Source organism: Oncorhynchus gorbuscha, linkage group LG16 (genome assembly GCF_021184085.1).
Source record: "Oncorhynchus gorbuscha isolate QuinsamMale2020 ecotype Even-year linkage group LG16, OgorEven_v1.0, whole genome shotgun sequence".
Classification (NCBI taxonomy): domain Eukaryota; kingdom Metazoa; phylum Chordata; class Actinopteri; order Salmoniformes; family Salmonidae; genus Oncorhynchus; species Oncorhynchus gorbuscha.
The window spans coordinates 13758648-13784361 of NC_060188.1; the positions used below are offsets into that span (position 1 = coordinate 13758648).

The 25714-nt window shown below is 47.6% G+C and overlaps 1 protein-coding gene across 1 annotated transcript in view; it reads right to left on the reverse strand.

Moving 5' to 3' along the window:
- Positions 1–25714, reverse strand: part of LOC124000335 (voltage-dependent calcium channel gamma-2 subunit) — a 90626-nt gene that overhangs the window by 14675 nt on the left and 50237 nt on the right. The window contains exon 2 of the mRNA XM_046306614.1: positions 13638–13721. Coding sequence (XP_046162570.1) covers positions 13638–13721 — 84 coding nt within the window. The remainder of the gene's footprint in view (positions 1–13637; positions 13722–25714) is intronic.

Consider the following 25714-nt stretch of genomic DNA (forward strand, 5'->3'; position numbering starts at 1 on the left):
CTCACAGTGACTCACAACCGGGGATCACTCTATTGCATTACACATATTCAGACTTGACAACATGTCCATTTACCAGTACATTGCCAGTTTATGGCTTCAGCATATAAACCAAATAGTATGTTGTATACTGTACACACAAAATAATGCACGTATGCATGAACGCACACACACACACACACACACACACACACACACACACACACACACACACACACACACACACACACACACACACACACACACACACACACACACACACACACACACACACACACACACACACACACACACACACACACACACACACACACACACACACACACACACACACACACACACACACACACACACACACACACACGTACATACACCAATGAATATGCAGAGTTCTCTTGACAAAGGCATCTCTTTGAACCTTCTTCTCTTCTTCTCTTCTCTCTTCTCTCTCATTGACAGCATTGTGAGAGGAAATTAGCATTGGCTCATAATCAGCCTCCCCCAGCACTGAATGTGCTGATGTGCAGGACAGGGTCATGCTAATCAGGTGCCTCAGCTCCCAGGCACATTGATTTAAAACTACAAACACTTATTAATCCAGCCTCGCCCTCCTCCTCCTCAATACTCAGCCTCAACCAAGAAGCCTCCTGTAGGAGGCTGGTGAGGGGAGGATGGCTCATATTAATGCCTGAAATGGAATGGTATCAAACACATGGAAACAGCGTGTTTGCTGTGTTTAATACCATTCCATTTACGCCGTTCCAGGCATTACTATCCTCCTGTCCTTCCAAATTACCATGCCACCAGCCGCCTGTGACACACATATGCACATAAAGTTATCATGTGACCTGTACACTCTCGTTGGCTGGCCCTCGCTTCATACTCGTCGCCAAACATACTGGCTCCAGGTAATTTACAAGACCCTGCTAGGTAAAGTCCCGCCTTATCTCTGCTCACTGGTCACCATAGCAGCACCCACCCGTAGCAGGCGCTCCAGCAGGTATATTTCTCTGGTCACCGCCAAAACCAATTCCTCCTTTGGCCGCCTCTCCTTCCAGTTCTCTGCTGCCATTAACTGGAACGACCTACAAAAATCTCTGAAACTGGAGACTCATGTCTCCCTCACTAGCTTTAAGAACCAGCTGTCAGAGCAGCTCACAGATCACTGCACCTGTACATAGCCCATCTATAAATAGCCCAAACAACTACCGCTTCCCCTACTGTATTTATTTATTTATTTTGCTCCTTTGCACCCCATTATTTCTACTTTGCAAATGCATCTACTGTCAAATCTACCATTCCAGTGTTTTAATTGCTATATTTTACTTGCTATATTGTATTTACTTCGCCACCATGGCCTATTTATTGCCTTTACCTCCCTTATCATACCTCATTTGCTCACATTGTATATAGACTTATTTTTCTACTGTATTATTGACTGTATGTTTGTTTTACTCCATGGGTAACTCTGTGTTGTTGTATGTGTCGAACTGCTTTGCTTTATCTTGGCCAGGTCGCAGTTGTAAATGATGACTTGTTCTAAACTTGCCTACCAGGTTACATAAAGGTGAAATAAAATAAATCAAATATAATAAAATGCCTTCAGAGATGCACACAACCACTATACACGTACACTCTCTATATGCACACAACCACTATACACGTACACTCTCTATATGCACACAACCACTATACACGTACACTCTCTATATGCACACAACCACTATACACGTACACTCTCTATATGCACACAACCACTATACACGTACACTCTCTATATGCACACAACCACTATACACGTACACTCTCTATATGCACACAACCACTATACACGTACACTCTCTATATGCACACAACCACTATACACGTACACTCTCTATATGCACACAGCCACTATACACGTACACTCTCTATATGCACACAGCCACTATACACGTACACTCTCTATATGCACACAACCACTATACACGTACACTCTCTATATGCACACAACCACTATACACGTACACTCTCTATATGCACACAGCCACTATACACGTACACTCTCTAAATGCACACAGCCACTATACACGTACACTCTCTATATGCACACAACCACTATACACGTACACTCTCTATATGCACACAACCACTATACACGTACACTCTCTATATGCACACAACCACTATACACGTACAGTCTCTATATGCACACAGCCACTATACACGTACACTCTCTATATGCACACAGCCAAAGTTAATTTTTCTCCATTTTTGTCTTACACAGAAAAGTACTGTACGACATAGGCCTAAAGTGGGCTGCATGCTCTCTGACACTGCAGTCCCCCTCTGAATATCGCTCTGTCATACTAACCTAACATATCACACAGCAAAATCCCTATCCACACACACCCCTCACACACTCATCCACACACAGATTGGTCACTGGAGCGCGGTGGAAAAGAATCTGGGCCACCCAACACATTGAAGTTCCTTCACATGACAGGACTGCTCAGACAATTAAAGACCACATTTCAATTACTGTAATTACCCTCCACTCCACTGCTGATGTCCCCATAGATCAGGCCCATCTGCCTGCCTGCCTGACAGCACTGTGCCATAGCTAGCTGCTCTGGGTTAGCTTAGCACCAACAGCCCAGAATCACTACTCGCTCTGTTAGCTTAGCATTGACACAGTAGCCTACATAATCACTGCTGTCTGTGTTAGCTTATTTTAGTCTTAGCGTTTACACAAACAGCATAGTAGCCCATAGACTAACACAGGGTAGAGGAGGCCCTATTAGTTTGAACAAACTGAACAGTAACCCTGCTTAGTCTGTTAGTTAGCTTATCAGCCAGAAAAGCATGATTAGTAGCCCAGAGCACAGGGCAGAGGAAGCTCAATTTAAAATTAGCCTGGTACAACAGCATGATAGCACAGAGAGATGCTCCAATACATATGGATAAGACTGGTAATACTGTGGTTTATGTCACAATACGCCACTGTTAGCATAGTACCACAGCACGGACTAACATGGGTCTGTACAGAGAAACCCTGCATTCGAATGTGGATATGTCAATGTGTGTGTGAAGGAAGGCTAATAAGTGTCCATATGCAGTCACAAATAACGGTTGTGTAATCTCTGTGTTACTGTCCTTTTGTTTACGAGATACTGTACATTCTCTCACCTCTGAGTTTATAAGAGGAGGCTTCCATATTTCCAGCCTTAATGAGATGTGTAGTCAGAGCGCTGGTACTTGCTCGCTCCACCAGGCCACTAAAATGATTGCCTTTTCCTTTATGGGCCTGTATGTGTTTACGTATCTATCGATGGACTCCATATCTGTCGCCTAGGCCACCACTGTTACACAGCTACACTGTGGCATCTCTCTCCAGCTACCTAACACCACACAGTAAATCCAAGTGGACAGTCATGGTAATAATAGCCTGTAATAGAATCCCTTTAAGCCTGTCACTCATGATTAACACATTATCCTGATGACTATCCTCTACCGAGGCAGTGGAGGTCATGTGGTGTGACCCTCCCTCTGGTCCAATGACTGTGACCATGGTCCATGGTCCTGGCCTCAGGTGGAACCGGCGTGACCCACCAGGGCTCAGGGCCGAGCGACCGGCTGTCCATCCCCCCTCTGGAGCTGGTCTGGAACTCCCATGGTGGGCCGCAACCAATGATCTCCCCAATGTCGCCTACACCCCCCATCGCCACATCGTCCCCACTGTCCCACACATGCAAGTCCCCTGTGTGTGTCCTACCCCAGACCCATTGATTTCATTGGGACAGATTAGGCCAGAATCCGGCCCCCCTCTCTGTATTAACTATGTAGCTCATCACACCATGCTCTGACCCTAGTGAACCCTGGTTAGGATCCACAAACATGAGACATCTTTACCACAGACTGCCATCGTTGTCACCACTGGCAGAACATCCACCATAGCCACAACAAGAATACAATTTTCTACTCAATCTGACTCTCTGTCTCTGTCTCTCTCACTCTCTCTCAGTATCTCTCTCTCTCTCAGTATCACTTTGTCTGTATCGCTCTGTCTGTATCTCTCTCTTTCTGTATCTCTCTCTCTCTGTCTGTATCTCTCTCTGTATCCCTCTCTCTCTCTCTCTCTCTCTCTCTCTCTCTCTCTCTCTCTCTCTCTCTCTCTCTCTCTCTCTCTCTCTCTCTCTCTCTCTCTCTCTCTCTCACACACTTTCTCTCTCTGTATCTCTCTCTGTATCTCTCTCTCTCTTTCTGTTTCTCTCTCTGTATCTCTCTCTCTCTTTCTGTATCTCTCTAACTCTGTATCACTCTCTTTCTGTATCTCTCTCTCTTTCTGTATCTCTCTAACTCTGTATCACTCTCTTTCTGTATCTTTCTCTCTCTCTGTATCTCTCTCTCTCTTTCTGTATCTCTCTAACTCTGTATCACTCTCTTTCTGTATCTCTCTCTCTCTCTCTGTATCTCTCTCTCTCTCTTTCTGTATCTCTCTCTCTGTACTGTATCTCTCTCTCTCTCTGTATCTCTCTCTTTCTGTATCTCTCTCTCTGTATCTCTCTCTCTTTCTGTTTCTCTCTCTGTATCTCTCTAACTCTGTATCTCTCTCTCTGTATCTCTCTCTCTTTCTGTATCTCTCTAACTCTGTATCACTCTCTCTCTATATCTCTCTCTCTTTCTGTATCTCTCTCTCTGTATCTCTCTCTCTTTCTGTATCTCTCTCTCTCTTTCTGTATCTCTCTCTCTGTATCTCTCTCTCTCTCTTTCTGTATATCTCTCTCTGTATCAATCTCTCTCTCTCTGTATTGCTCTCTTTCTGTATCTCTCTCTCTCTGTATCTCTCTCTCTTTCTGTATCTCTCTCTCTCACTTTCTGGATCTCTCTCTCTCTGTATCTCTCTCTGTATCGATCTCTCTCTCTTTCTGTATCTCTCTCTCTGTATTGCTCTCTTTTTGTATCTCTCTCTCTGTATCTCTCTCTCTCTCTTTCTGTATCTCTCTCTCTCTCTTTCTGGATCTCTCTCTCTCTGTATCTCTCTCTGTATCGATCTCTCTCTCTCTCTGTATTGCTCTCTTTCTGTATCTATCTCTCCCTCTCTCTCTCTCTCTGTATCTCTCTCTTTCTGTATATCTGTCTTTATCTCTCTCTGTGTGTAAGTGTGGTTATCACAGTAATGTATTTAGGTGTTCTAATTCCTCCTGCATCAACTGTTTCTTGCATAACTGGGTGTTTTCTTTTACTCCTCTCTTCTCTCTCTTTCTCTCTCTGCTGCTTAGCGCCCAGTACAGTAGTGGATGATGGGAGCTCGGACACGGCCTGATTTAAAAACCCACTGGCGCTTTAGTATTCCTCAGTTGGGTTATATAACCGTGTGTGGATGTGTGAACCGCCTGGCTATGGGGAGAGCCGAGGAATCACAGTCATTACAGTGTGTGTGTTTGGGGACGTCTGTGTGTGCTATGTGTGTGTCTGTGTGTGTCTGTGTCTGTGTGTCTATGTCTGTGTCTGTCTGTGTGTGTTCAAGTATGGGGGAGGGATGGTGCACGTACGTATTCAAGAACATTCTGTGCCTTTCTTCTGCATATGTCCGATTTGCTCACTTCCAATACTGGTGTAGGCTGGTGTACTGTGAGCTAGCAGGTGCTGAATCACAGGATTACATACATCATAGACGAGTCCCCTCAGTCTGAGTGTGAACTCCCTCTAATGTCACTTCCTGTGGGTTTTTACCTGAGGTAATAACCCTTCCCCTCTCGTTCTACCCTGTAAGTGGCTGGCATACTCTCTCTCTCTCTTTGGTCTCTCTCCAGATGCTCTGTGCAACACCTCATTATGGAAATACCAGCTGTGTGTCCTCCACTAAAGTAAAATGGGCTAAGTATATAAACAAATTCCCTTCACAGACCACATCATCCTGGCTAGGATGAAACAGGCAGCGGAGATATTAAAGCCACAGTATGACATCCACCTCTCTCTGAACCTGTCCCAAAGTGGCCCACTGTACCCTCATGACCTCACCCTGCCCGACCTTCACATAAGAGAACACACAAATGTAACGCAAATATAAAAATGCAGACACACGGACACACTGAGTGGCCTGAATGGGGGCTCACTTTGTCACTAAAGTACAGAGGTACAACTCCAAACTAAAAAGACATGCCAGTCACAGACGGGTGTTCGGGGAGAGAGAGGGTGAAAGAGAGAGAGAGTGATAGAGGCCTGACCTATATAGGAAGGAGGCTGAAATATTTATGGATGTGAGTGTCCTAATTGGCAAGCAACTGGGAGCACTGCGGCCCTCTCGTCCAATCACAGTGCAGGAAGTGGTTAAAACACACAAATACGCACGCACATAGCCATGCACGCACGCACCACACACACACACACACACACACACACACACACACACACACACACACACACACACACACACACACACACACACACACACACACACACACACACACACACACACACACACACACACACACACACACACACACACATAGAGCACACTTGGGTACAGGGTCTGAGGTCCGCAGTGTCACCTCGCACCTGTCAAGGCCAGTGACTTCGGGCACCATTACCAGAGCTGTTATCATAACCGTCCTCTCTGTCACATATGGACGAGCAACAGTCGCTCAGAGCGTTAAGTCAAACACAGCCTAATTGGTTAGGCTTCATCTCCAGGACTGGCAGTAACACGCACTGCTCCGTTCTCCTCTTCTCTCAGAGTGGGCTTCAATTACTGTCTGTTCTGATGGAGACCAGGAGATGAACACAACCTGAATCCAGTTCAGCTGAGCGTCACTGGGTGGGGGAAAAGAGGGGTCAAATGTCTGGTGCATTGTTAAACAGGCGTGGGGCCGAGGCACTGCTCGTAACATGGAAATGTGTGCTATTCAATTCCTTTTCCTATATTTTGAGAGAACTGTTCAGGGGGAAAAGGAGGGGACCTTGCAGCACTTTTTGAATGTACTAGGTCAATATGCAGAGGTAGTGTTAGTTTAACTCCTTTGTTTGAAACTCTCAATACTGTACACTTCAAAGTCACAGTCATCTTGTGAGATGCAGGAGACATGTTTTGATCCCAATTAGTCCCAAGAGAAACATTAAACAGGGATCCTATCCTTAGAAGGATAGGACTATTCAGGGCTATTCAACTACATTATGTTCTTATTGGGACCAAATTGCAGTTCTTGTGACACTCCCTTCTAACAAGTCCTGCAATCATAGAGGGAAACAGAAGGCATGACCATGTTCCAGAGTCTTTCAGGAATGGGGTCATAAGAGCTCAGCCAAAACGGTTAAATGCTAGAGCCAAATTCATAGGAAAAAATAAATTCAACATGCCACATGACTTCAGAAACCACCAGAAGCTTCTGTTACAGTTTTCTTCAATTGTTTAAGCCCAATTTTGAAAAACAGGGTCCAGTTTGTCAAAACACGACACACAATTAGCACAACCCTACACCAAAGTAGCACAACACTTCAGATCATTTGCAAAATGGAACACTTTTGTCAAAACTATACACGACTTCATACAAATAATATTTTGTTACCATACGAAACACACATTTCTTATGACTTCAATCTTTTTGAACCAGTTACACACTGCTGTTGCCAACCTAAAACACTTTTAGCAAGTCTAAGTGTCTGTGATTAGAGTGCAGTAAATAAAGTACACAGAGAAAGTGTATTATACAGACACTACACAAGACCAATGCTGCAGACTGAGGAAAATATCATTTGAAAATATCATTTATTTCTCTCCATATACCCAAATCAGTCAACATGTCAACATGGAGAATCACAACAAAACATGTCCCAGTTTCCATGCTACTACAGTAGTGTGCATAACACTGTTAGCTCAGCAAACAGACAAACGTCAAATACTGTACAGGTTACAATTACAGTAAATAACATAAAAAATAATCTGGAAAAAAAACGGACAATATTGTACAGAAAATACTACAGTAAACATACTATACATTATCTCTTCTCCTAGCTGGATCTGACCAGAGAATTTCATCAACATCACAAGCAATATCTTCATTAGCAAGACAACGTGGGAAGAACTGTCTTGAATGTCGAATCCATCCTTGAACAGCTGCGGCGTCGACTTTGTCACAGGCGTCCTCCATGGCCTCAATGAGGGGTACCTGAGCCTGGGGCTGGAGATCGTAAACCTTCCTGGCCTGAATGAGGGGTACCTGAGCCTGGGGCTGGAGATCGTAAACCTTCCTGGCCTGAATGAGGGGTACCTGAGCCTGGGGCTGGAGATCGTAAACCTTCCTGGCCTGAATGAGGGGTACCTGAGCCTGGGGCTGGAGATCGTAAACCTTCCTGGCCTGAATGAGGGGTACCTGAGCCTGGGGCTGGAGATCGTAAACCTTCCTGGCCTGAATGAGGGGTACCTGAGCCTGGGGCTGGAGAAGGTAAACCTTCCTGGCCTGAATGAGGGGTACATGAGCCTGGGGCTGGAGATCGTAAACCTTCCTGGCCTGAATGAGGGGTACCTGAGCCTGGGGCTGGAGATCGTAAACCTTCCTGGCCTGAATGAGGGGTACCTGAGCCCGGGGCTGGAGTTCGTAAGCCTTCCTGGCCTGAATGAGGGGTACCTGAGCCTGGGGCTGGAGATCGTAAACCTTCCTGGCCTGAATGAGGGGTACCTGAGCCCGGGGCTGGAGCTCGTAAACCTTCCTGGCCTGAATGAGGGGTACCTGAGCCCGGGGCTGGAGAAGGTTTACCTTTCCTGGCCTGAATGAGTGGTACCTGAGCCCGGGGCTGGAGATTGTAAACCTTCCTGGCCTGAATGAGGGGTACCTGAGCCCAGGGCTGGAGATCGTAAACCTTCCTGGCCTGAATGAGGGGTACCTGAGCCTGGGGCTGGAGATTGTAAACCTTCCTGGCCTGAATGAGGGGTACTTGAGCCTGGGGCTGGAGATCGTAAACCTTCCTTGCCTGAATGAGGGGTAGCTGAGCCTGGGGCTGGAGGTCGTTTACCTTTCCTGGCCTGAATGAGTGGTACCTGAGCCCGGGGCTGGAGATTGTAAACCTTCCTGGCCTGAATGAGGGGTACCTGAGCCCGGGGCTGGAGATCGTAAACCTTCCTGGCCTGAATGAGGGGTACCTGAGCCTGGGGCTGGAGATCGTAAACCTTCCTGGCCTGAATGAGTGGTAGCTGAGCCTGGGGCTGGAGAAGGTAAACCTTCCTGGCCTGAATGAGGGGTACCTGAGCCTGGGGCTGGAGATCGTAAACCTTCCTGGCCTGAATGAGGGGTACCTGAGCCCGGGGCTGGAGATCATAAACCTTCCTGGCCTGAATGAGGGGTACCTGAGCCTGGGGCTGGAGGTCGTTTACCTTTCCTGGCCTGAATGAGTGGTACCTGAGCCCGGGGCTGGAGATTGTAAACCTTCCTGGCCTGAATGAGGGGTACCTGAGCCCGGGGCTGGAGATCGTAAACCTTCCTGGCCTGAATGAGGGGTACCTGAGCCTGGGGCTGGAGATCGTAAACCTTCCTGGCCTGAATGAGTGGTAGCTGAGCCTGGGGCTGGAGAAGGTAAACCTTCCTGGCCTGAATGAGGGGTACCTGAGCCTGGGGCTGGAGATCGTAAACCTTCCTGGCCTGAATGAGGGGTACCTGAGCCCGGGGCTGGAGATCATAAACCTTCCTGGCCTGAATGAGGGGTACCTGAGCCTGGGGCTGGAGATCGTAAACCTTCCTGGCCTGAATGAGGGGTACCTGAGCCCGGGGCTGGAGATCGTAAACCTTCCTGGCCTGAATGAGGGGTACCTGAGCCTGGGGCTGGAGATCGTAAAACTTCCTTGCCTGAATGAGGGGTACATGAGCCTGGGGCTGGAGATCGTTAACCTTTCCTGGCCTGAATGAGTGGTACCTGAGCCCGGGGCTGGAGATCGTAAACCTTCCTGGCCTGAATGAGGGGTGCCTGAGCCCGGGGCTAGAGATCGTAAACCTTCCTGGCCTAAATGAGGGGTACCTGAGCCTGGGGCTGGAGAACGTAAACCTTCCTGGCCTGAATGAGGGGTACCTGAGCCTGGGGCTGGAGATCGAAAACCTTCCTGGCCTGAATGAGGGGTACCTGAGCCTGGGGCTGGAGATCGTAAACCTTCCTGGCCTGAATGAGGGGTACCTGAGCCTGGGGCTGGAGATCGTAAACCTTCCTGGCCTGAATGAGGGGTACCTGAGCCTGGGGCTGGAGATCGTAAACCTTCCTGGCCTGAATGAGGGGTACCTGAGCCTGGGGCTGGAGAAGGTAAACCTTCCTGGCCTGAATGAGGGGTACATGAGCCTGGGGTTGGAGATCGTAAACCTTCCTGGCCTGAATGAGGGGTACCTGAGCCTGGGGCTGGAGCTCGTAAACCTTCCTGGCCTGAATGAGGGGTACCTGAGCCCGGGGCTGGAGATCGTATACCTTCCTGGCCTGAATGAGGGGTACCTGAGCCCGGGGCTGGAGATCGTAAACCTTCCCTGCCTGAATGAGGGGTACCTGAGCCTGGGGCTGGAGATCGTAAACCTTCCTGTCCTGAATGAGGGGTACCTGAGCCCGGGGCTGGAGATCGTAAACCTTCCCTGCCTGAATGAGGGGTACCTGAGCCTGGGGCTGGAGATCGTAAACCTTCCTGGCCTGAATGAGGGGTACCTGAGCCTGGGGCTGGAGATCGTAAACCTTCCACCGCCATGCAGAGAAACTCTTCGATAGGGTTTAGAAACGGAGAGTATGGTGGAAGGTATAGTGCTGTCAACTGTGGATGGTGTTGAAACCAGTTCTGGACCAAAGCAGAGTGGTGGAATGACACATTGTCCCAGATGACCGTGTATTGCATCTGGTGCATTTCATTATCTGCTGTGGCGATGTGGTGCAATCGGTCCAAATATGTGAGAATGTGAGGTGTGTTGTAAGTGCTCATTTTGGCATGACGGAGGACAACCCCATGCTGTGAAATGACAACGCAAAGGGTGATGTTACCCCCACGTTGCCCAGGGACATTGATTATAGCCCTGTGGCCAATGATATTTCTGCCTCTCCTTCTTACTTTTGTGGGGTTGAACCCTGCCTCATCAATATATATGAATTCATGCAGGATTTCCTCAGCATCCATCTGCAAAACTCCCTGAAATACAGTGAAAGACAAGATTGTGTAGTTCAGGATAGGTCTAGTATACCGTCAATGTAAAAACGTCATGTGTGCAGTATGCAACATCATAGTGCTAAAGCGAACAATACAAACCTCCACATACTCATGTCGCAGCCGTTTGACCCTCGATTCCGCTCAAAAGGCACTCGATAATGTTGTTTCATTTGAACCTGATGTCTTTTCAGGATGTGTGCCAGTGTTGACTGAGAGACCTGATGGACATTATTGAAAATGGCAAGGTCACCGATAATGTTGGCTTGTAGTTCTCTGAACCTGATATGGCTTTGGCAAATAATGCTGTTTATTATCTCTCTCTCTCTTGTTCTTGCATGAATATGGGCCCCCTTCCTCCTTGTTGTTCCCGACCCTCAATCCTATGTAGAGAATAATACATGTAACTTACTGTACAATGTCACAGGAAGGGGTATCACAAGTGCTGATATGGTGCTGACAATAAGCAGCTGATTACTGTAACTGTAAACAGATCTTCTACCTGTTTTCCTGTCAAAAAGTCCTTATGACAGATGCCACTGTATATCTGCTAAGATTTGTCTGAACTCTCAGTCCAGCCTCCCTCAGCGTCAATCGGTGGTTTATAACATGGTCCACTAGTGTTGCACGAATGTCATTTGATAAGTTTGGTCCTCTTCTTTGTGCACGTTCTCCTCCTGTTTCAGGTCTTCCTCGACCTCTGGCTCGGCCTCTGGCTCGGCCTCTGCCTCTGCCTCTGCCTCTGCCTCTGCCTCTACCTCTACCTCCTTCTCTGTGTACTTCTCCTCTCACCCTCACTCTTCTTCTGACTCCTTCCATTTTGGTTGAAGGCAGGTGAACCTACCTGCTGTATTTTTATAGTGCTTAAACCTGATTGGTGTGTCTACAATTTAGCAATCATGTGTTTGTGCACCCGATGGCTGTGTTTAACAGATTGGCTCATAGGTGCGGTAATTTGACAGTCAGTGCTTTGGAATTGCAAGGAAGTGACACCATGATAGACAGTGGGGCAAAAAAATATTTAGTCAGCCACAAATTGTGCAAGTTCTCCCACTTAAAAAGATGAGAGAGGCCTGTAATTTTCATCATAGGTACACTTCAACTATGACAGACGAAATTAGAAAAAAATACAGAAAATCACATTGTAGGATTTTTAATGAATTTATTTGCAAATTATGGTGTAAAATAAGTATTTTGGTCAATAACAAAAATCTCAATACTTTGTTATATACCCTTTGTTGGCAACGAAAGAGGTCAAAGGTTTTCTGTAAGTCTTCACAAGGTTTTCACACACTGTTGCTGGTATTTTGGCCCATTCCTCTATGCAGATCTCCTTTAGAGCAGTGATGTTTTGGGGCTGTTGATGGGAAACACGGACTTTCAACTCCCTCCAAAGATTTTCTATGGGGTTGAGATCTGGAGACTGGCTAGGCCACTCCAGGACCTTGAAATGCTTCTTACGAAGCCACTCCTTCGTTGCCTGGGCGGTGTGTTTGGGATCATTGTCATGCTGAAAGACCCAGCCACGTTTCATCTTCAATGCCCTTGCTGATGGTAGGCCTTGTTACTTTGTTCCCAGCTCTCTGCAGGTCATTCACTAGGTCCCCCGTGTGGTTCTTGGACTTTTGCTCACCGTTCTTGTGATCAGTTTGACCCCACGGGGTGAGATCTTGCGTGGAGCCCCAGATCGAGGGAGATTATCAGTGGTCTTGTATGTCTTTCATTTCCTAATAATTTCTCCCACAGTTGATTTATTCAAACCAAGCTGCTTACCTATTGCAGATTCAGTCTTCCCAGCCTGGTGCAGGTCTACAATTTTGTTTCTGGTGTCCTTTGACAGCTCTTTGGTCTTGGCCATAGTGGAGTTTGGAGTGTGAATCACCTGACTCTGATTGAGAACCGCCTCAGGCAGCCAAGCCTATACTAGACACACCCCTAATCAACCACAATCCCAATGCCTACAAAAACCCCAATACGACAATACAATAAACCCATGTCACACCCTGGCCTGAACAAATAATAAAGAAAACACAAAATACTCAGACCAAGGCGTGACAGCAGGCAGTAAAAACAGCCAGGAGAGGAGGAGTTCAGACCAGACAGACAGGCACTCACTAGAAGCAGGATACACTTTAGAGATATACAAAATAACACACAGGCCCACCAGAAATACTGTCACTGTATTGACTGTCAGGGGCTGGGTGGGAAAGTGGGCTCAGGTATTAAATATGAACAAGTTGTCAGTGGAAGTAAGAGGAGGCGTTGCTGGCTGATTTCTGTCCCACCTTGTCACCTGATTGGTTACCTCATATTAAATACGACCCTCTCTTAACAAGATTAGAAAGTACACAGTTGTACATTTGTGTAGTATTTGTGTAGTATTTACACTATTCACTACAATACAGTATCAAATGCGCAGATGGGATGCCCAGACCACACTATCCCTTGAGGCTCACTGGTTCCTCTGTACTGTAAAAGTGAAAGCCAAAGAGTGGAGACTCACGTAAGAAGTACTCAGAGGGGTCCGCTTCATAGTCCGTGTCCTCAGGAAAGTGATCTATCTGTTTACACATCCCTTTAAAGTTCCCTGGAGGAGAAACAAGAGAGAAAACACACAGGGTCAGAAAAGCAGTCACAGAGGAAAAATAATAATAGAACCAAGAGAAATGCCATAGCAACACAGAGTGACCTGAGTCAGTTCAAAGTGTACATGTAACTGCCAAAATAAAGGAAACACCAACATAACATAACAACATAAAGAAAGAGCTTGTGAGATCCACTGGAAGATTTGAATAGAACAGATGAATTATTATGGAGCAACACAGCACTTAAGTGAAGGTATTGTACGCCTGCAGGAAGGAAGGGATGGTGAGACACGGGAGGAGGTCAAGTGATGAAGGGAGGGAGGGATGGATGAATGGATGCGTGTTTTGGGGATACCTGGAGCACAGAGGAATGGAGGAGGATGTGGATACTGTTCCGGTGTGTGAAACATATGGGGCAGTGATTTGTTTGTGTGGGCAGCAGAGAGATGAATATATAATGAGTGATAGGATCCTGGACATTTAGTCATTACATCCGTTCTAGATGGCTGCCGTTTTGCAAGCTCCGACCCAACTTAGCTATTTTGTGATTTTTTTGTATATATAATATAATATTTTTCTACCCAATTTCGTGGTATCTAATTGGTAGTTACAGTCTTGTCTCATCGCTGCAACTCGTGTACGGACTCGGGAGATGAGAAGGTCGAAAGCCATGCGTCCTCCGAAACACGATCCAACCAAGCAGATTCAACCAAGCAAAACTGCTTCTTGACACAATGCCCGCTTAAGCCGGAAGCCAGCCACACCAATGTGTTGGAGGAAACACTGTACACCTGGTGACTGTGTCAGCGCATGCCCGCCACAGGAGGCGCTAGAGCGCGATGGGACAAGGACATCCCTGCCAGCCAACCCTCCTCTAACCCCGATGATGCTGGGCCAATTGTGCGCCGCCCCATGGGTCTCCCGGTCACGTTTTTTATCTGACTGGATAATAATATGTCCCACTCACTTCTAAAACCAAAGTTGCGCCCCTGCCTGTATGTATGTATGTAAATGTAACACACTGCGATGTTAGGAAACATGAGGATGAAACTCCACAGAGGAGTGGGCGCTCTGCCCTTCTCATAAGCACTATGGACTGGGTTTCTCTAGCTCAGGCAGCACATGCCCTGGTCTGGCTTTGGTGGTCATGCGAGTCTGAGGTTGCTAGTCAGAATGGAGGCCTCTCCGGCAGCAGGTGGCGGCTTGTAAACAAGAGTGGCACAGCTGGTGAGACCTGGAGCGGCTCCAACTGCTGTGGGAACCTCATCTCCTAATGCTCATTCATTTGGCTGACGCCTCAGTGCCCAGGCTGCCAAGTCACTCGCTCTGCCCTTTCAGGACGCAGCCTGCCTGGCCTGTCCTTCTTCCCACTTCCCACTTTTCTCTATCCCTTCATCCCTCCATTCCTCCATGCTGTGGTACCACAGAAGGTCCATCCGTGATGGGGTCACTCAAGGTCGCACGGCGAAGGAATCACCCAATACAGAGGTCATTACTGCACCCCTGCTGCCGAGGAGGAAACAGACGAGGAGGAAGCAGATCCCGGAGCATGTGATTGGGCCAGATTACTGTCTCATTAACTTATTCATCTCCTTCTCCCTCCAGTGTCTGTCTAATTAGGTGAACAGGTGTTTGTTAGCCGGGTGCCAGGTGTTGCCGAGGTGAAGACGGTGGGAAGGTAGGATGGGTGCCGCGGGTGCGGCTGGGTGGGGTGCTGGTTTTGTGAATGGACCCCACGTACGGAGAATTGACCCCCGGCGAGAACCGCTCGGATATGAGAGCGACTGGTGTCTGAAGGAAGAGCTATAAGACAGACTTAACACTGCTCTCCCTTCTGTGCACAGTGTGTGTGGTGGGGCTCACAGAAGGCTGAAGGGAGACAGTGTTTGATACCACAGAGGTAACTGTCTGTTAACCGTCTGAGGGTAGTTAAGGTTTCATCAGAGGAGAGTTTGTTGTGATTGTTCCAATGTCATTGAGTTGTGACCGAGCGGTTGGCAGAGGACTTGCTAGGCTGGAGTTGGGCCGCAGCAGAGGAGTGTGGGAACCTCCTTGTGAAACACACACTAATCCTTCCTCGGTGGACAGAGTCCAAAGTGCTGACGGTGTGTGTGTGTGTCCACTTCTCTCTCACCTTCCCCAGCTCTGGCTCATAATCAAAAGCACTCATTGATTTCCATCAACAAGCTCTGCGGCAATTAACAAGAGACAGGGAGGAATATATGGGAAAGAGGGAGAGGCAGAGGAAGGGCAATGAGAAGGTTGAAAGAGAAGGTTGAAGTCCAGAAGAGAGGGGGATAGATCTGCTTCCATTGTCACACTTTCATCATTGTTGGATCGAAACTCATAGGCCTAAAAAGCACATCAAACTCAGTGTGCGACTTTTACCACCACTGACACCACAGTACAGCCGCTGAGCCTCCACAATAAATAACATCTATCAAGAAGTGGGTCAAACGCAGTGAAGCAGTGAAGGAGAAAAATAAGGAATATCCTGAACTCTTTCATTTCAAATCCATTTCAATAAGGATACGACTGTTTATGTAGTTACACAGCACAGTCACCACGGAGTTGTCGGAAGAAAACTTATAACATTGAGAACACAGAATCCACCCACAGTGCACCACGTGTCTTTGTCTTATCAACAGCTTTCACGCATGCTTTTTTTTCTTCAATCATGCTTTACAATCGATCGCTGCCCGCACCTGCTCGCCCGTCCAGCATCACTACTCTGGACATAGAATACGTGGACAACTACAAATACCTGGGTGTCTGGTTAGACTGTAAACTCTCCTTCCAGACTCACATTAAGCATCTCCAATCCAAAATGAAATCTAGAATCGGCTTATTACAAAACATCCCTCATTCATGCTGCCAAACATACCCTCGTAAAACTGACCATCCTACCGATCCCCGACTTCGGTGATGTCATCTATAAAATAGCCTCCAGCACTCTACTCAACAAATTGGATGCAGTCTATCACAGTGCCATCCGTTTTGTCACCAAAGCCCCATACACTACCCACCATTGCGACCTGTACGCTCTCGTTGGTTGGCCCTCGCTTCATACTCGTCGCCAAACCCACTGGCTACAGGTTATCCACAAGTCTCTGCTCGCTAAAGCCCCGCCTTATCTCAGCTCACTGGTCACCATAGCAGCACCCACTCATAGCACGCGCTCCAGCAGGTATATCTCACTGGTCACCCCCAAAGCCAATTCCTCCTTTGGTCGTCTTTCCTTCCAGTTCTCTGCTGCCCATGACTGGAACGAATTGCAAAATCTCTGAAGCTGGAGACTCACATCTCCCTCACTAGCTTTAAGCACCAGCCGTCAGAGCATTTTACACATCACTGCACCTGTACTTTATCTGTAAACAGCCCATCTATCGACCTACCTCATCCCCATACTGGTATTTATTTATTTATTTTGCTCCTTTGCATCCCAGTATCTCTACCTGCACATTCATCTTCTGCCGATCTACCATACCAGTGTTTAATTGCTATATTATAATTACTTCGCCACCACGGCCTATTTATTTCCTTATCTTACCTCGTTTACACTCACTGTACATAGACATTTAGTTTTCTTATGTTCCACTGTATTATTGACTATGTTTTGTTTACTCCATGTGTAACTCTGTGTTGTTGTATGTGTCGAACTGCTATGCTTTATCTTGGCCAGGTCACAGTTGCAAATGAGAACTTGTTCTCAACTAGCCTACCTGGTTAAATAAAGGTGAAATAAAAACATTAAAAAAATAAAAAACAGCTGACATCGCAGAGTGGGAGAATAGTATAGTTAGTGCCTGTCCCGTCCACAGTTGTGTCACTTGTTCATGCAGCTGCAGAGAGTAGCCTATTGGGGGAACCACTTCAATTAGTGTGCTGAAAGACTTATGTGACACTTAGCTGCTCCAAACTGTCATTTTCTTGCCAGACATGTCAACTCAGCATGCTGGTAAATGTTTTATACTAACATTATTATTTCTCAGAAACCTCCCGTACAAAAGTATGTGACCGTGGGAAGGGTGAAGGGTGGAGGGGGGAGATGGGGAGAGAAGGGAGGAGGAGGGTGGAGGGGGGAGAAGGGGAGGGAAGGGAGGAGGAGAGTGGAGGAGGGAGAGGGGGAGAAAAGGGAGGAGGGGGCGGAGGGGAGAGGGGGAGAAAAGGGAGGAGGAGGGCGGAGGGGGAGAAGGGGAGAGGGGGAGAAAAGGGAGGAGGAGGGCGGAGGGGGAGAAGGGGAGGGAAGGGAAGGATGGAGAAGGGTGGAGGGGGGAGAGGGGGAGGAAGGGAGGAGAGGGCGGAGGGGGAAGAGGGGGAGGGAAGGGAGGGGAGGGAGTGGTGAGGAAGGGTGGAGGAGGGCAGAGGGGGTAGAGGGGGAGGAAGTGAGGAGGGCGGAGGGGGGAGAGTAGGGGGCAGAGGGGGAGGCCCATCTTCATTCAGCATTTAAAGACAGGCCATAGTATCCACTATGTTACCTCTATCTGAGGGATGCTGAGGGATGCTCACTATAGCAAGCTGTAGTACTACAATAGCATCATGTCAGTACATACTCAGCTCTGTTGAAAGTGCTTGGTGTTAAAAAGCAATCGAGGCATTGCAAGTATAGCTAGCCTTCTAACTGGGTATATAAGTCTTGTACTAATCATTTATAAAGCAGTTAGACCCACTGGGTCCCATCAGCTGGCTCCATACTAGGGATCAGCGCTGGACTTTCTCAATCACCCTAACGACCACTGGCCACCATGACCCCTACTGTGGGGATGAGCTATGGCCTAACACCTAGGTCCTTTCCTGTCCTCCCTGCCCCACACTGCCATAAAGCACTTCAATACTAGAGCAGTCCAGAGTGAGACTGAGATCCATTCAGGAGAGGAGAGGAGGAAGAGTGGAAGAGGGAGGTGGACAAGGTCAAGTGAGTGGGGCTGGTGGGTGGGTGTAGATTTACAATCGCCCATCCCACAGAGGCTCCTGGTTTGCTCAGCACCTGGATTTTCTGGTCGATGTGCCCCCATTTTCTGTTCCCTAGAGACGGCTGTATAGTATGTCTCCAAGGTTGTGTCTTCATGGGGAGATTCCAGTGATGAGGCTGTGATGAGGCCTCTGCTCTGGGGAGTCCTACTCTATTGGCAAGACCGTCATGTTGGGATCAACATTCTGAATAAAAATGATTCATATTGAAATCAATACATTCCAAGGTCGGGGTTAACTGTTTAAGAATCACACAGAGGCACTTTTTTCCAATGCTATTGAAGCCACAAACACAACCCCTGCTGGGCTCAAGCTAGAGTGAGAAAAGTTACATTTTCCCCTCTGGCTTTCACTGAGGAGAGGATTATTGGCCCTGGTGCTTTGGATTTTTTGATGGTTTAAGTCGGCTGTGACTTTCCCCACTTGGACGGAAACCGTACTCTCTCACTCTTTTCTCTCTCTCTCTGTCTCTCCCCTCTCTCTTACTCTCTTTCCCCCTCTCTCTCTTTTTCGCTCTCTCTCCCAACGTCCGGCTGATAGAAATAAGTACTGCCCCATAAAACCCGGGGGAGCGGCCAGATACAATGAGCCAAATTACGGCAGAAGAAATTGTGATTTTTATTTTAATTGTAATCCTTGACTCCCAACACATTTTCTTTCCACACAATTTCCATTCACAGGAAAAGATTACTGGGGGATTATTCAAGATAATTGGGAGTGTTCAATTACCAACTGACCCACCTCCCCCCACCTCCTCCCACCTCCCCCCTCAACTTCTCCAACTAATATGACATCTGGAAATGCTCTCCCTACTACATGTGTAATACATTTTGGATGTGACAAACAAAAACAACAATGTCTAGACATGATCTTGACACTGTCAGTTTAGTCCTGTTAAAGAAAGACTAAAACACTCATCCTTGACAATATGGGAGTAAATGTGTGTGTGTGTGTGTGTGTGTGTGGGTGTGTGTGTATGGACGCAGGTGAGAGAGCTAAGCATTCCTTCTCTACCTTAACCACCCCCCTCTACTGCTGCTGCTGCTGATGCCATCCATCAGTGATGTCTAAGACTCCAGAGATTCCCTTAGGACACAACAGAACAGAACATAGAGAACCGGCCAATCCCCAGACCCCTAGCCACAGACAGACACACAGGAGGGCCAGCCCACACACACTGACCTCCTAACAGTAGTGTCACCACCACAGCTCCCGAAACACGAGGAGGAGGTGCTATGGGGTTCTGTGGCTGGATGAAGAAGGGAGGGTCAGCAGGCCTGGTTCAGGTAGGAGGCGTTGTTCGAGGTTGAGAGACAGACAGGGAGAAAAAAAGAGAGGAAACGCAGCTTGGCGCACCGGATTCCAGCCGAGTGCTTACTTCTGAGCCGGTGGGCGGAATTCTGGAAAAGTTTACAGGCAGCCACCTAGTGCGTCAGCAGCAGCCACCCCCACACATCCCCCCCCTCCCCTCCACCCCCCCTTCCCCCCCCCCCCGCACTGCCCCCTCGGCAGCCGTTGCCATGTGGACATCAGAACCAGTCGCTGTGAAAAAATAGAAAAGATTCCTGGTGTGGGGGTTGCCATGGAGACAGTTATCTGGGGCCCACTTGAAGATGATCACATGGGCGGAGCTGATGTTTGGGCCAATCTAGTGATGTGTTTAACCCCTGGACTGACACACTGCTCACTTGTCTTTATGCAGTGTACCTACTCACTAAGCTGCCCTACACCATTATGTTGCCAACAAGATTAGTATAACATAACATTCGGCCATCCCTGCGCATCAACCTCTACATGTTAGCAACATTCTATACAGTACCAGGCAAAAGTTTGGACACACCTACTCAGTCAAGGGGGTGTCTTTATTTTTATTATTTTCTACATTGTAGAATAATAGTGAAAACATCAAACTATGAAATAACACTAATGGAATCATGTAATAACCAAAAAAGTGTTGAACAAATTGAAATATATTTTATACTTGAGATTCTTCAAAGTAGCGACCCGTTACCTTGATGACAGCTTTGCACACTCTTGGCTTTCTCCCAACCAGCTTCATGAGGTAGTCACCTGGAATGCATTTCAATTAACAGGTGTGTCTTGTTTAAAGTTAATTTGTGGAATTTCTTTCTTTCTTTCTTAATGCATTTGAGCCAATCAGTTGTGTTGTGACAAGGTAGGGGTGGTATACAGAAAATAGCCCTATTTGGTAAAAGACCAAGTCCATATTATGGCAAGAACACCTCAAATAAGCAAAAAGAAACGATAGTCCATCATTACTTTAAGACATGAAGGTCAGTCAATACTGAAAAGTTCAAGAACTTTGAACGTTTCTTCAAGTGGAGTCACAAAAACCATCAAGCACTATGATTAAACTGGCTCCCATGAGGACCGCCACAGGAAAGGAAGACCCAGAGTTACCTTTGCTGCAGAGTTAGAGCTACCAGCCTCAGAAATTGAAGCCCAAATAAATGCTTCACAGAGTTCAAGTTAACTGACACATCTCAACATCAAGCCTTCATGGTTGAATTGCTGCAAAGAAACCATTACAAAAGGACACCAATAAGAAGAAGAGACTTGCTTTGGCCAAGAAACACGAGCAATGGACATTAGACCGGTGGAGATCTGTCCTTTGGTCTGATGAGTCTAAATGTGAGCTTTTTTGTTCCAACCGCCGTGTCTTTGTGAGACGCAGAGCAGGTGAACGGATGATCTCCGCATGTGTGGTTCCCACCGTGAAGCATGGAGGAGGAGGTGTGATGTTGTGTGGGTGCTTTGCTGGTGAAACTGCCAGTGATTTATTTAGAATTCAAAGCACACTTAACCAGCATGGCTACCACAGGATTCTTCAGCAATACACTATCCCATCTGGTTTGAGCTTAGTGGGACTATCATTTGTTTTTATTTATTTAATTTTTCTCCCCAATTTCATAGTATCTAATTATTAGTAGTTACTATCTTGTCTCATCGCTACAACTCCCGTACGAGCTCGGGAGAGACGAAGGTCGAAAGTCATGCGTCCTCCGAAACACAACCCAACCAAGCCGCAATGCTTCTTAACACAGCGCGCATTCAACCCGGAAGCCAGCCACACCAATGTGTCGGAGGAAACACCGTGCACCTGGCGACCTTGGTTAGCGCGCACTGCGCCCGGCCCACCACACAACCAAAACAAACAGCAAATGCATCCAACTAATTTGTAGAATCAAAGCTTGATGTAGTCATTGCATGCTATGCATATTGGACCAAATACTAAACTTCTGACAACTTTAATACACATGTAAGTGAATTTGTCCCATTACTTTTAGTCCCCTAAAATGGTGGGACTATGTACAAAAAGTGCTGTAATTTCTAAACAGTTCACCCAATATGGATAACAATACCCTCAGATTAAAGCTGACAGTCTGCACTTGAACCTCATAGTCAATGTATCATTTCTGTCATGTTTTGTCTTATATTGTCTTGTCATTTTGCTTTTCCTTCTGTTCGTTTTCCCCCTGCTGGTCTTTTTAGGTTCGTTCCCTTTTTTCTCTCTCCCTCCCTCTCTCTCTTCTCTCTATCGTTCCGTTCCTGCTCCCAGCTGTTCCTATTCCCCTAATCAATCATTTAGTCTTTCCACACCTGTTCCCTATCTTTTCCCCTGATTAGAGTCCCTATTTCTCCCCTTGTTTTCCGTTTCTGTCCTGTCGGATCCTTGTATATTGTTCACCGTGCTGTGTCTTTGTATCGCCCTGTCGTGTCGTGTTTCCCTCAGATGCTGCGTGGTGAGCAGGTGTCTGAGTCTGCTACGGTCAAGTGCCTTCCCGAGGCAACCTACAGTTTATGATCGAGTCTCCAGTCTGTTCTCGTCATTACGAGTGGAATTGTTTTTTATGCTTTATTTACCGCTCCGATTTGTCTAGGAGTATTGCAGATTTCCTTTACTAGATTAAAGACTCTGTTTTCGCCAAGTCGCTTTTGGGTCCTCATTCACCTGCATAACAGAAGGATCCGACCAAAGAATGGACCCAGCGACTACAGACGCTCGTAACACTGCCGTCGAGATCCAAGGAGCCATGCTCGGCAGACACGAGCAGGAATTGTCTGCTGCTCGTCATGCCGTGGAGAACCTGGCCGCTCAGGTTTCCGACCTCTCTGGACAGTTCCAGAGTCTTCGTCTCGTGCCACCTGTTACTTCCTGGTCTGCCGAGCCTCCGGAACCTAGGGTTAATAACCCACCTTGTTACTCCGGGCAGCCCACGGAGTGCCGCTCCTTTCTCACCCAGTGTGATATTGTGTTCTCTCTCCAACCCAACACATACTCTAGAGAGAGAGCTCGGGTTGCTTACGTCATATCACTCCTTACTGGCCGGGCTCGAGAGTGGGGCACAGCTATCTGGGAGGCAAGGGCTGATTGTTCTAACAATTACCAGAACTTTAAAGAGGAGATGATTCGGGTTTTTGACCGTTCAGTTTTTGGTAGGGAGGCTTCTAGGGCCCTGGCTTCCCTATGCCAAGGTGATCGATCCATAACGGATTACTCTATAGAGTTTCGCACTCTTGCTGCCTCTAGTGACTGGAACGAGCCGGCGCTGCTCGCTCGTTTTCTGGAGGGACTCCACGCAGTGGTTAAAGATGAGATTCTCTCCCGGGAGGTTCCTTCCAGTGTGGACTCTTTGATTGCTCTCGCCATCCGCATAGAACGACGGGTAGATCTTCGTCACCAAGCTCGTGGAAGAGAGCTCGCGTCAACGGTGTTTCCCTGCTCCGCATCGCAACCATCTCCCTCCTCTGGCTCAGAGACTGAGCCCATGCAGCTGGGAGGTATTCGCATCTCGACTAAGGAGAGGGAACGGAGGATCACCAACCGCCTGTGCCTCTATTGCGGACTTGCTGGACATTTTGTCAATTCTTGTCCAGTAAAAGCCAGAGCTCATCAGTAAGCGGAGGGCTACTGGTGAGCGCTACTACTCAGGTCTCTCCATCTAGATCCTGTACTACTATGTCGGTCCATCTACGCTGGACCGGTTCGGGTGCTACATGCAGTGCCTTGATAGACTCTGGGGCTGAGGGTTGTTTCATGGACGAAGCATGGGCTCGGAAACATGACATTCCTTTCAGACAGTTAGACAAGCCTACGCCCATGTTCGCTTTAGATGGTAGTCATCTTCCCAGTATCAGATTTGAGACACTACCTTTAACCCTCACAGTATCTGGTAACCACAGTGAGACTATTTCTTTTTTGATTTTTCGTTCACCTTTTACACCTGTTGTTTTGGGTCATCCCTGGCTAGTATGTCATAATCCTTCTATTAATTGGTCTAGTAATTCTATCCTATCCTGGAACGTTTCTTGTCATGTGAAGTGTTTAATGTCTGCCATCCCTCCCGTTTCTTCTGTCCCCACTTCTCAGGAGGAACCTGGCGATTTGACAGGAGTGCCGGAGGAATATCATGATCTGCGCACGGTCTTCAGTCGGTCCCGAGCCAACTCCCTTCCTCCTCACCGGTCGTATGATTGTAGTATTGATCTCCTTCCGGGGACCACTCCTCCTCGGGGTAGACTATACTCTCTGTCGGCTCCCGAACGTAAGGCTCTCGAGGATTATTTGTCTGTGTCTCTTGACGCCGGTACCATAGTGCCTTCTTCCTCTCCGGCCGGGGCGGGGTTTTTTTTTGTTAAGAAAAAGGACGGTACTCTGCGCCCCTGCGTGGATTATCGAGGGCTGAATGACATAACGGTTAAGAATCGTTATCCGCTTCCCCTTATGTCATCAGCCTTCGAGATTCTGCAGGGAGCCAGGTGCTTTACTAAGTTGGACCTTCGTAACGCTTACCATCTCGTGCGCATCAGAGAGGGGGACGAGTGGAAAACGGCGTTTAACACTCCGTTAGGGCATTTTGAGTACCGGGTTCTGCCGTTTGGTCTCGCCAATGCGCCAGCTGTTTTTCAGCCATTAGTTAATGATGTTCTGAGAGACATGCTGAACATCTTTGTTTTTGTCTACCTTGACGATATCCTGATTTTTTCACCGTCACTCGAGATTCATGTTCAGCACGTTCAACGTGTTCTCCAGCGCCTTTTAGAGAATTGTCTCTACGTGAAGGCTGAGAAGTGCTCTTTTCATGTCTCCTCCGTTACTTTTCTCGGTTCCGTTATTTCCGCTGAAGGCATTCAGATGGATTCCGCTAAGGTCCAAGCTGTCAGTGAGTGGCCCGTTCCAAGGTCACGTGTCGAGTTGCAGCGCTTTCTAGGTTTCGCTAATTTCTATCGGCGTTTCATTCGTAATTTCGGTCAAGTTGCTGCCCCTCTCACAGCTCTTACTTCTGTCAAGACGTGTTTTAAGTGGTCCGGTTCCGCCCAGGGAGCTTTTGATCTTCTAAAAGAACGTTTTACGTCCGCTCCTATCCTCGTTACTCCTGACGTCACTAGACAATTCATTGTCGAGGTTGACGCTTCAGAGGTAGGCGTGGGAGCCATTCTATCCCAGCGCTTCCAGTCTGACGATAAGGTTCATCCTTGCGCTTATTTTTCTCATCGCCTGTCGCCATCTGAACGCAACTATGATGTGGGTAACCGCGAACTGCTCGCCATCCGCTTAGCCCTAGGCGAATGGCGACAGTGGTTGGAGGGGGCGACCGTTCCTTTTGTCGTTTGGACAGACCATAAGAACCTTGAGTACATCCATTCTGCCAAACGACTTAATGCTCGTCAAGCTCGTTGGGCGTTGTTTTTCGCTCGTTTCGAGTTTGTGATTTCTTACCGTCCGGGTAGCAAGAACACTAAGCCTGATGCCTTATCCTGTCTTTTTAGTTCTTCTGTGGCTTCTACTGATCCCGAGGGGATTCTTCCTTATGGGCGTGTTGTCGGGTTGACAGTCTGGGGAATTGAAAGACAGGTTAAGCAAGCACTCACGCACACTGCGTCGCCGCGCGCTTGTCCTAGTAACCTTCTTTTCGTTCCTGTTTCTACTCGTCTGGCTGTTCTTCAGTGGGCTCACTCTGCCAAGTTAGCTGGTCATCCCGGCGTTCGAGGCACTCTTGCT